Genomic DNA, 12,213 nt, shown 5'->3' with positions numbered 1-12,213 from the left:
CTTGAAGTGTGCCTACGGTTTGAGTATCCATTGATGTGTTCGTATTATATCATTCTGAAATAAAGACAACTATTGTTAACAAACTTGGCATATTTATTCGCTCTTATTCTCAGATATATTTTAAATCATTTTAAAAATTGTTACCGCGTATTTTGTAGTTGGCTAGCTCTGTTTTGTTAGTCAGAATTCTATGTCTAGTTATTTATGGCACAGAAGACATAGAGCGAGAAGCGGAGTGAGCAATAGAGAGCATCGGCCGGCACTTGATCATTGATTTTTAATAAATTTGTGAACTGCCAAAAGGTTGAGAGAAAGGCCAAAATACCGTGCACTTTTGCCAGCCATCGTTGCTGCTGCTGCTGTTGCTGGTTGCATAATTTCGTTTCAACTTCATTTCCGTTTCGAACTAATCAAAAAGTGTAATTTCCGATTAGTTGTATTCAGGCATCGAGTGCTTCACTCTCTGACCGGGAAAAACGAGACCGGACCAAAGCCGTGCCGAGCCTCTCTCTTATAGTTTCGATATGACTTTCTGCCTCAAGAGTTGGCTTCAATGAAACTGTGCGGGAGGCGAGAAAGGTCTGTGCCTACTACGCTCCCTTTTTATTTGCTATTTTCTGTTTTCAGTTTTCTTTTTTTTTTGCGCATTGTTATAAATCGGCACATTGACCCATGCAGGTTGTCGGTAAGTCAAAGTTGCGGTTAGTTGAACTGGGACGAACAGAAAGTGGCACGGAAACGCACAGAGACAGAGAGTGAGAGAGAGAGGTAAAGAGTTACAGGGTCGGGTAGTTGACCCTTTTTATGGGTGTTGTAAGTTATTAGTAAAGGGCTAGTGAAAGCGGTTAACAACAGCATCAGTTTAAATAAACTGTGAACGCAGGGAAGGAAGGGGGGCAGGCAACATACTCTGATGGATGCGACAAACTGATAACATCGTGTTTGGTGCGGTAAGGACACTCGCTCCATCTCTCCGACATTAGCGGAAGCTCTAACGATACGTGAAATCAACGGCAAAGTGCCAAAGAAGAGTAGCAGGAATTAAGAGCTTACGAAGAGATTGTTGTGAAAGCAGCAGCAAGCAGTATCAAAGCTCAAGCTGAGCACACACAAAAAGCACTCGTGGCAGTTCTTTAAGCACTCCACACGCTTTAAAAGCGATTTCAACTGGCACACAATTAAAGTGGCAGCTAGCAGATAGCCATTTGGGCTATCTCTTTGCCACATGCCACATACCATTGTCATATGCTCTCTGTTTGTTTGCTTGTTTAGCGAGTGTGTGTGCGGTAAATACTGCAAATACTAGAGCGCGAGAGAGAGAGCTGAAAAGGAGGTAAAAAAACTGCAAAACTGATGCTGCAACGGTGTTGCATTTGCATATGGGGTGGGAGGGGAGAGGTGGCATGCCACAAAAAACAAACCAGCACATTAACAGGTGTTGACTAAGCGCCAGCCCAGACAGAAGCCTAACTGTCTTTACACCCCTCGTGGTTTCAGTTTCCACTAACAATATATGTTTTTTCTACCTTACGCTGTTCTTGTTGCTGTTGTTGTTGTTGTTGTTGTTATAAAGCATGTGGCATGTGCTATGGCAAATTTGTTTGTTTGCTTGTTGCTGTGTGTGTTTATAAAAAATTTAAGGCACTTTGGACAGATGCAACGGGGTCGCAGCCAAATCCCCAAAGCAACAACAACAACAACAGCAGCAACAAAGTGTGGCAGCAGCAGCCTAAAATCCCATTTGTGCGGCCTGCTGCAATGCAACTCGACAGCGAAGCCACTTTATTTATGCAAAAATAACAAACAAACAAACGAACAGCAGCAAGCTGCACAAAAAGCAACAACTGTTGTCTATGACAGTGTGTGTTGTGGTGTTTGTTGTGCTTGAACCTGGCCGTAACCGGACATTGTCGCTGTGCGGATTATTCACAGTCGTTGCAAGTGTGCAATGAATGAATTTATGCGCCACTCCTTCACCCAACAACAGCAGCAACAGCAGCGCCATCTAGCGGCGCTTAACTGTGCAAAATGTATACAAAATGCCGCAACGTTTGCCATGTTATCAGCTTCGCAAGCTGCGATTTGCAAAAGGGAAGAGAGAGAGTGCTATGCAAAGCAGCGAGCAGAGAACAAAAAGTGTGCAAATTAAGCGAAGCACAGCAGCGGAAGTGCAGACAGCAGCCATTAAACGGAACAGACGCTGCTGGCTGCCAGCTGTTAATATTTTAAGCGGTTTATTAATTAGTTAGGTTCCCTCCCCCCCTCCCCACACACACACACACAACCGTCAATAAACTGCATTAAATCATAGTTCAATTTGGCTAACAATTGTGTTTATTTTCTGTACTTTCAGCCAAGGCCTCAAAAGTCGTTCACTTGCGCAACATTCCAAACGAATCTGGGGAATCGGACGTAGTTACACTGGGCATACCATTTGGACGCGTGACCAATGTGCTCGTGCTGAAGGGCAAGAATCAAGCATTTATCGAAATGGCCGACGAGATATCCGCCACATCGATGGTATCCTGTTACACAGTGAATCCGCCACAGATGCGCGGACGCATGGTCTACGTGCAGTTCTCCAATCATCGTGAGCTCAAGACGGATCAGAGTCACAATGTAAGTAGAGTGGAATTTCAATTTTAATTGCAACCCGAAATATGAATATGAATAAGTAAGTGAGCAGCCTGCAGCCGCATCCGCATCATTTCGTTGTAAAAGTCGAACTGTATCTTTATCTGTGTATCTATTGCCATAAGTATCTTAATCTGTCTGTCTTAAGTGTTATTAATGTGGCAATTAAGTTTCGGTCAGAGGCAAACAACGATTTATATGCAAATGCCGTCTCGTTATTATGTGGGTCGCTTTCCTCTCTGATTAATTACAATCTCAGAGAGGCAACTTAATTCCCCACACACACAGGCAAACACACTCACACACACACATGGGCAAATAGAAGATATACCCACATGTGATGTTGGCCATTCATAAATACTCTGGGATATTTGTCAGTGACGGTCCAAACCAATTTCTAATTTTAATTTCGTAAGCCACAAAGTCAGTGGCAAAGTTTAAAAAGCTTTCAAATAAATACACAAGCTCACACACATACTCAATGTGTGTTTGTGTACAGATACAGATACAAAAGCCAGAGATAGACACATGCCTGACAAAAGCAGTGAAATGCATAGTTTTTGGGGTTTTGTGGTAAACACACAAACGTACAAATGAAAGCCACAAGGTTTCCCAGCCACATACAAGGATTCACAAGCAGGCAAACAGACGGACGGACAGAGGGACGGACAGACGGATGGTGGGACAGCTGCTTAGCACAAAGTCAAAAGCATATTTTGATTACTTAAATGAAAACAGTCGCAACAACAAAGTGCGCAACGTTGTTGTTGCTGTTGTTGTTGCTGCCGACAAACCCCAAAACGGCGTTGTCACCTTCTCATACACAAGTGAGCCCCTTTGTATGTGTGTGTGTGAGTGTGTGTGTCACCTGATGGCACGGCACATACATAGTTACCTTTTGCCTGACGAGCTGCTGCTGCGCCTTTGCCTTGTAACCCCAAAATGACCCCAAGCAAAACTACTTAAAAAGAGATCGTCAGTCGTCATCGTTGGCCTACTGCAGCAGAGCCCCAAAAACCAACAACAACAACAGTAGCAACAACAACAAAAAGAAATGAAAAAGGTTAAGAGGCTGCAGTAGCCACAAAAACAGTAGGCGTGCCTATGACTTAGATGACACAACAACACAGCAACACAGCAACAATGAGGCAACGTCAGACGGCAGGCGGCCAAACAATACAGTTACATTTCACTGATTACCTTTTGGCTGTGCCCCTCCGTGCGTGGGTGTGGCCAGAGATTTCTCTTGTTAACTACTAATCCTGGTAAAAGGCCTTGTTGCTGCCAAGCCTCCAATCCTCCACTCCGACTACATTCCTCCTCCAATCCTGCACTCTCTCCATTCTCAGTGACAACGCAGACGAGTGGAAAAGTCAACGGCGTTCTGTGCCTGTCCTCTGCTCTAGTGGAAAATCTCTTAAAGTGCATGAGTGTGCGTTGTGTGTGTTGTGTTCTGTGTGTGTGTGTATGGGCTTAATCTTGTGTGTAGAGCTGCTTGACTGTTAGCTGTTGCTACTGTTGCTTTTGTTGCTGTGCCGCATGGCCAACATATTTATACAATTTCTCATTTCATTCACTTTTTTCTTGGTTTTTTTTTTCCTTGTTGCTGCTTCTGTTGCCTTTCACCTCGCCCTGCTGTCCTTTGGCCTGTCCTTCTCTCGCCCATTGCCCATTGTCAACACATCTCTCAATGTGTTTGTGTTATTGTTTTGTCTCGTGGTGCTGTTACTGTTGCTGCTGTTTGGCCTCGCATTTTAACAACTGTCTTCATTGGCTTTTGTATGGCGACATCTTCGTCTTCGTCTTCGTCGCTGTCTGCACCTGGCGCTGATTGCTCGCAACGTCTTCGCCTTGCACTTCTGCTGCTGCAACGTTGCAGATAAGATGCTCAGCGAAAAGAGAGCAAAGTAGAAATAAAAATATGAAACGCTCAAGGAGTCAAAAGTGAGCAGAGCGACACTCTTGACAGCAACATCAACAGCTGTCTCTGAAATATTGTTCAACTTCTTCTGGCCCACAAAAAGCTGCTTTCAGATTATGTAATAGTTTTATTAGCCAACATACGTTGGCTTTACAGCAGGCAGGCAGCAGGTCATTTGGCTTCTGGCCCCAAAATGAGTGTGCTTTAAATTGTTCAATATGCGTTATCCTTAAAAGCCGAAGCGAGAGGACGGTCAGGGGTGAGCCAGACCGTAAAAGGGAAGACGCAAATCCATTGCACGCCTTAAGGGATTTAACCCCAGAAGCACCTGAAAGCAAAGCTGCGACGACAACAGCGATGGCAACAGGAGCACCAAATCAGCAATACAGGATTTTCAAATCATCTGCTCACACACACACACACAGATTACACACATACTCGCACACACACGGCACACACATTCGCAGATTTCAACGCCTGAGTGATTGCGTCGCATAGAGAAACCAGAAAATAGAAATAAAATAACACAAAAAACGTAGGAAACAAAAGTAAGACGTTGCAGGTGTGGGAAAGAGAAGGGCGCAGAGGTTGTAGTGGAGAGTGGAGAGGAGGGGAGGGAAGGGGAAGTAGTGAAAACGTAAACCAAGTGGCAGCATCAGAAATGAAAAACCCTGTAGCATACTTTGCTGCGCTGCTCCGCGCTCCACTGACATTTATGTTGGCAATTTGGCAGTCAGGCAGCGTTGTTGCCAGAGTCTGAATGTGTATCCGTGTGTGTGTGTGTGCTGTGTAACAGGATTCTAATATGTCATGTCGGCTGGGACGTCCTTTCACCTATGTATGCCCCTCGGCGCTACAGTAACAGCAACAGCAACAGCAGCAGCTACTCTTCACTTCGGAGGCACTTCAGGCAACAGTTGTTGTGACTATTTTCGTTGATGTCTTGCTCTTGAGCATCTTAGAGCGTCGTCGTCGTCGTCGTCGTCGTCGTCGTCGTCTCCCTTTTCACATCCACTAACTACGCACGCATGTCACTCGCTTGAGCGGACAGGGCAACAGGGAAACACTGTGTGTGTGTGTGCTGCCGAAACGCAGAAATGAAGATAAATGCACTGGAAGTTCACGTGGTTACAACCACAACAAGCTGGCCACAAATCCACAAGAACCCAAAGCCCCAAAGCGGCCCCTTGTCGTTGTTCTTCGTTGTTCTGCCCAGCTCAGCACAAACTCGGCAAGCGCTCTTCTTCGTTCCTCTTCGCTTGTGTATTGCTTAGAAACTGGTCTCAAATTTGACATGTGATTGTTTTTTGTCTTTTTGCAGCATCTGCGCTCCTCTTTTGCTATGGGGCTGCCTCTATTTTATACCATCGAGTGTGTGTTTGTGTGTGTGTGTGCGTGGGTGTGTTTGTGTAATTTTGATAAATTAATTTTTTTAGCCGCTCTCCCACAGCAGCTCGGAAAAGGGTTGACATCCACTTGGGACTGAGACCGAGAGTGAGTGTGCCGCAAACAAAACGAAATTGATTGAAATTTAATTTCAAAACAAAAACCCTTGCTCTTCCACTCTCACTCCCACTCACACTTTCGTCTCTTGTGTAACATTTGGTTGCGCCTAAAAGTCGGCAATGCATTCCATCAACAAAAAGGGAAAATCTCTTGTTTCAGCTGTTGTCGGTGCCGCTGCCTCTGCTGCTCGATAAATATGTATAGTAGACTTTAATTTCAGTAATCGTCATAATTGGCACTTGCAAACAAACAAAAAGCTATAGTAACAGGACACAAACACTCTGTTATAGGTCAAGCGAGGTGCCTCTCTGTTCTCCTCTCTCTCTCTCTCGCTCTCTGCACTCTGCACTCTGCCTCTATCGCGTTTTATAACACAACCATTACGTGGCAGATATGAGTCTCGGTGTGTGTGTGTGCAGCAGATGTTGGTTTTCCCTTTTGTGTGATAGGGCTGCCTTGTGATTAAATTAAATTGCCGTCCACAACGTAACTGAGTGACAAAGCCCTGACTCTCTCTCTCTCGCTCTTTTATTTCGCAACACATCAGCGCTGAAACCACAAAAAATTACTTAATTAATAGTTAAATATGGCGCTGAAATTTCACCATATTAAAGCACAAAGTCTCTCCCATTCGTTCGTTCGTTTGGTTTCCCCCCCTGCATTGCGTTCAATTAATAGAATAAATATCAGGAAAAAATCACGCGTCAGCATTAGTGCCAAAATACGAAATGAGATTAATGTGGACAGCATTTGACATGTGTTTCCTGCTCTGTTGTGCTTCGTTTGTGGCGGAGGTGTTAAGGTGCCCAACACAACTCTAATACAAATGTCAAGCGATTAAGCCACAAAAAGGATCAAGCTGATTAGCAAAGGCTTAAACAAATGCGAAGCAGGAGACTGCGCTCCCATTTCGATTTGCTGTTAATAATATAAGCCAAGCTCGTCCAACTCGCCTCACTCGCTGTTTATTTAATTTGTATCGCCAGCCAGCCAGCCAGCCAACCATCTTTGGTTGACAGTTTTTGGCGGAGGTCCTGCGACGACAGCTGGCGGCTTTTCTATTTTCCGAAAGAGAGAGAGACAAATTTTCCACGTTTCGTTTGCTATTTGTCCAACTCTTCAAGCTGATGCGTGTGCAGTTAAAGGATTTCGGGTGTGAAGTTATTTCGTGTGTGTGTTACTAAGTGAGAGTGTGAGTGTGTGTGTGAATCTATCTGCATGTTGTTTATTTTTCTATGCGTAGCTTTTGTTTTTCTTTGCCTGTTGTTTTCTCATTTTATTTCACGTTTACTTTTGCCTACGTCGCCTCCTCTCGCCTCGTCTCGTTTCGTGAGCTAATCTTATTGTTTTCACAACAACGTCGCGAACGCAACTTGGCCAAAAATGTTGGCAGTGCTCGATGCTCACATGCTTGTTGATCCTTTGAGTTATGCGACAGGATGCTGTCTTCCCTTTCCCCAGCCCCTTTCCCCTACTCACATTGTTTGCCAACACTCGACGGAGTCGCGTGAGTCGTTTGCCACTTTTGATTGGTGACGCTGGCTGTGCTGAAAATGGATTTAAATTACATTGTTTCACACACTCGTCAAGAAGTACGTGAGCAAATTTGCACACTTCAAGATGGGGGAGAAATAGAAACGAAGAGAGATACTAACAACAACAACAGCAACATCAACTGACAAGTTATTCTACGCTTTTTGTGCTGTGACTTTTCAGCGTCAATATTTTCATTGTATTGATTAGTTCTCCCTTGCTCTCAATGTGTGTGTGTGTGTGGCAAGTGTAATCCTTGTGCTTGGCTCTATTTGTTTTTTTGGCTGCTTAATGTTTTCCTATGCATATTTGTGTTTGCTTAGTTTTAGGCAAGGGATAACAACGGATTTTCAACCAAGTTCAGTTCGTTCCCTAGCTACTTTACCTACTTTCTCTCCAACGTCTTGTCTTTTTCTCTTTTTTAGCGTATTTATTTATGCAAAGTTTTTGAGCGCCTTCAACGCATTTTGTGAAGTCCATATTTGTTTTGGCCATAAATAAGCCAAACAGAGTTTTGCTCTGTGTGGTTGCTGCCGTCTATTTTTTTGTGGGGTGGGGGGGGAGGCAACAGCAGCAGCAACAACAGCACTCATCTCAGTCCACTTTGAGCCCTCTGGTCTGGTCTGGCTGGCCGCAAAAAGTATAGGGGAAGCCTCAAGAAGAAGAGGAAGAAGAGGAAGAAGATGAAGAAGTGGCAACAACCGCGGCAAAGTATGTAGTAATACATAATCCAGAGCTTAGCCTTAAAACTTAACTGCACAAGTTCATAGCTTGTGGCTGGCTGCCGCACAAAAGTGGCAACTTGCTGCTCACTTCTGCATGCTTGTGTTGCACGCATGCGGAACCCTAGAAGAGGAGCAGTGTGCTCGCCACTTAAGCCTGCAACCTGCAGCCACTTCTGGCCTGCCCTTTTTGTGTGAAGTGTGTGCAGGGCCTAGCTTTAAAGTATTCCCCAAAAAAATTGTTGAAAGGGTTTACTATATATATATTTAGTATATAATTCATGCAGCATTTTGTGTGTGGCAGTGTGACAGTAGTGTGGAAAACAAGTATGAAAGAATAATATTGATGCAGCGATCTAAAGTAAAGTTGTGCTGCAATATACCGGAGTTTTTTGCTTCAGTTTTTCGTTTGCCAACCAAACCGAGCAGCCATTTGGCGACTTGTTTCTTATGCAAAACCCGTGCGACAGGTGGAAATGGTTGAAGTGGTGGCCCGTGTCCGTGTCCCTGTCCGTGGACAGCGAGACAGTCGGCGAGCAGACGGGAGCTAGCTGAGTCCCTTTGTCGTGTCGCTCTTTTTTTGCGTAAATATTGCAAAAGTTTGCTTAAAAGCTTTTAGCATCCTTTTTTTTTGTTGTTTGTTTGAGATTGTCTTTGTCTTCTTCTTGCGCGCTGGCAGCTTTTCGACTAGTCGCAACAATTCTCTGGGGAACTGACAAACGTTTTGACTTTGCATTATATTTTTTTTGTTTTGTGTGTGTTATGTGTTTTCTGTCTAATATTTAAGATGGCACAAGTCCAGCGGGAACTGTCAAATATTGCAGCTTAAAAATTTGGCGTTTGATATGAGGGAGAGCTAACAAGAAAGAGAGAGCGAGAGTGACAGAGAGAGAGAGAGAGAGAGAAGGGGGGGAGTAGAGATATAAAGATAGAGGTTGTAGCAACAATGGATCGATAATTGAGCTTATCAGCTCATTTGATATTTTTGCTTATCAAAGCAGTTTAGTTTATCAGACGACTTATCATATTAAATTATAACAATGTGCTGAGCTTGTGTATGTGAGTTTGTGTTTATGTGATGTATGTGTGTGTGTGTGGGTGGGGGCAACTAATCAATGCCACAAGCCGCCCACAAACTACGCACAACAGGATGAGGAGCAATAACAATAGGCCAGGGCACAATTGACTCATTAGGCGACTAAACCGCGACAAGGGAAAGCCAAAAGACACCCACACATACATACACAAACATACACACACAGAAACACTCTCACCTACACATATGAATTACAAATTATTATGTTTAATGATGTTGAGCAGAGTTGGCAAGTGGCAAGTAGCAGCTGCTTGCTTGTGCTTCATAAATGTGTTGCACAATATTTGGTTGCAATTATCAATGCAGCCTCTCGTTCAAGTGCCCCCACTTGACATGTAGTTAATACGAGCCAAGTTTAAATAAGCGGCAGAGCGAGAGGGAGACGATGATAAGAGGGAGCACAAATATTTGCTCTACAATTACATTACAATTTTTACACAATCAACGTCATCCTCATAGTAATAATAATCAGCCAAAGTGAAGTATCAAATTACAGTCATAGACTGCGTATGGAACTGAATGAGAATCGAAACAGTCTTCGTCTCTGACTCCGCCTTCGTCTTCGCCCCCGCACACGTTACACATACGCCATGTTGAACGTGTAGGCAGACAGAATAGCTCGATGGCTGGCTGGCTGACTGGCTGACTGGCTGGCATCGCAGCAGCAGTTTCTGCTCACACACAGCGCAATTCTAATCAATTTTTATTATTTTTATAAACCTTGGCAGCAGGAATGACTGCCTAAAGCATTGAGAGTCTGCCGCATCGTTCGGCTTTTGTTTCGTCTGCGGGAATTTATCTTGCTGTTGCTGCTGCGTGTGTGTCTAGAACTTTTGCCTCTCTGTTGCTGACAAACGCACAAAAAAAGAAAACACGCCGCATGACTATGGGGGAAAATGAAGAGGACTTTACGAGAACGATAGAGAGAGAGAGAGGGAGAGGGAGACAGCGACGGAAGCTGGCTGCTAAGGACGGTCGAATGTGTTTACGTTATGATTTTCGAAATCAAAATTCAGCACGAATAGGAATAAATTTACTTCCGAATGTCATTAAATTGTTTTCCGATAGAACGTGTATATTTCACGCAAGAAGTTTTGCGCCGCTCAGCGGGGGCAAAGTGTGCGACGTCTTCAGCCATCAGCCATCAGCCATCATAGCCAAGCGCTCCGCACTTTGATTTCCTTTTATTATTACGGTACTTGATATTATTGATTTTGATTGAGATTTATGCTGTTGCTGTTGCTGCTGCTCCGTCTGCTCGGTGAAATGTTTTCTTCCTGTTGCTATTACATATCCCATTCATTGCTGCTCCTATTAGTGTCTGCTCCTGTTGCCCGGTTTCACTTGTAAATGTTTAGCATATTTTCGCCCAGTTGCCCTGCATAAATTGTGCGCCAACTCAACTTTTTTTATTCCTCGCTCTCTTCTTTGAATTTTGATTAATGCACAAAGTTTTGTGCCATGTGCAACGTTTAACTGATAAACTTTACTACTAGCCAACGATTGCATTAACAAGCTTTCTCTTTTCTTTTCTTTATTGCAGCAGAACTCGTCGGTGGTTCAGAGTGACTATCGCATTCAATCGCCAGCCGGTGGCTCACCCTTGCCACTCTGTGCTGTGGGCAATGCGAGCACCAATAATGCCAACAACACCGCCGATAATAACTGCAGCACTGTGGCCATTCTGCAGAACAACACAAGTGCAGTGAATGCATCTTCGGCTGGCAACAATACCAACGCTGCTGGCGGTCCAAATACTGTGCTGCGTGTCATTGTCGAGACGCTGATGTATCCGGTGTCGTTGGACATTTTGCATCAAATATTCCAGCGCTTCGGCAAGGTGCTCAAGATAGTCACCTTCACCAAGAACAATTCATTCCAGGTGAGAGAACGAACTTGACTTTACAATCGAACTAATTAAAATTCTCTTTTTGTAGGCTCTCATTCAGTATCCCGATGCACACTCGGCACAGCAGGCCAAGTCTATATTGGATGGCCAGAATATCTATAATGGCTGCTGCACTTTGCGCATCGACAACAGCAAACTGACCGCCTTGAATGTCAAGTACAACAATGACAAGTCGCGCGACTTTACGAATCCCGCGCTGCCACCGGGTGAGCCTGGTGTCGATCTCATGCCCACCGCCGGCGGCCTAATGAATACCAATGATCTGCTTTTGATTGCCGCCCGCCAGCGGCCCTCACTAACAGGTGATAAAATAGGTAACACAAACTGAACAATTTCCCCCTCTCTATTTTTTATAATTTTGTTTTCGCTGCCAATAACAGAATAACATAATATTTAATAGCCTATTGCTCTAACACACACACTCAACTCGAACACTGCTTTGGTTTTAGACTCTTTTTTGGCTATACACTCGCTATCGATTCGTTTAGTATTTAAGCTGCTGCTGCTTTTGCTGCATGTGCAAATAACTTATCTTTAAACTGCTAATACCTCATCGATCTTGTTCTCTCACCTCTTCTCTCTCGCTCTCGTTTTAGTCAACGGTCTAGGCGCACCTGGCGTACTGCCGCCCTTCGCTCTGGGCCTGGGCACACCACTGACCGGTGGCTACAGCAACGCCCTGCCCAATCTAGCCGCCTTCTCGCTGGCCAACAGCGGTGCCCTCCAAACCGCCGCCCCCGCCATGCGCGGCTACTCGAATGTGTTGTTGGTTTCGAATTTAAACGAGGAGGTAAGTTCCCACTCTCTCTTGTTCTCTTTTTATTGACCGACCTTTAGATGAAACTATATTAAGTAGCGACCCACAAACGAATGACCCACACACTCCACGCCC

The 12,213-nt window shown here is 44.5% G+C and overlaps 1 protein-coding gene across 14 annotated transcripts in view; it reads left to right on the top strand.

Annotated features, from left to right (window-relative positions):
• Positions 1-12,213, top strand: part of LOC132787645 (polypyrimidine tract-binding protein 1) — a 162,383-nt gene that overhangs the window by 133,925 nt on the left and 16,245 nt on the right. For 10 of the 14 annotated variants that reach the window (XM_060794840.1, XM_060794836.1, XM_060794841.1 and 7 more), the window contains 4 exons: positions 2,354-2,619; positions 10,956-11,294; positions 11,350-11,635; positions 11,918-12,111. In XM_060794840.1, the coding sequence (XP_060650823.1) occupies positions 2,354-2,619; positions 10,956-11,294; positions 11,350-11,635; positions 11,918-12,111 (1,085 nt within the window). The remainder of the gene's footprint in view (positions 1-2,353; positions 2,620-10,955; positions 11,295-11,349; positions 11,636-11,917; positions 12,112-12,213) is intronic. The other 4 variants (XM_060794838.1, XM_060794843.1, XM_060794844.1 and 1 more) reach the window with 3 other exon arrangements.

This window comes from Drosophila nasuta, chromosome 2R (assembly GCF_023558535.2).
Source record: "Drosophila nasuta strain 15112-1781.00 chromosome 2R, ASM2355853v1, whole genome shotgun sequence".
NCBI classification, from domain to species: Eukaryota; Metazoa; Arthropoda; class Insecta; order Diptera; family Drosophilidae; genus Drosophila; species Drosophila nasuta.
This window is presented reverse-complemented; position numbering and strand designations above follow the sequence as displayed.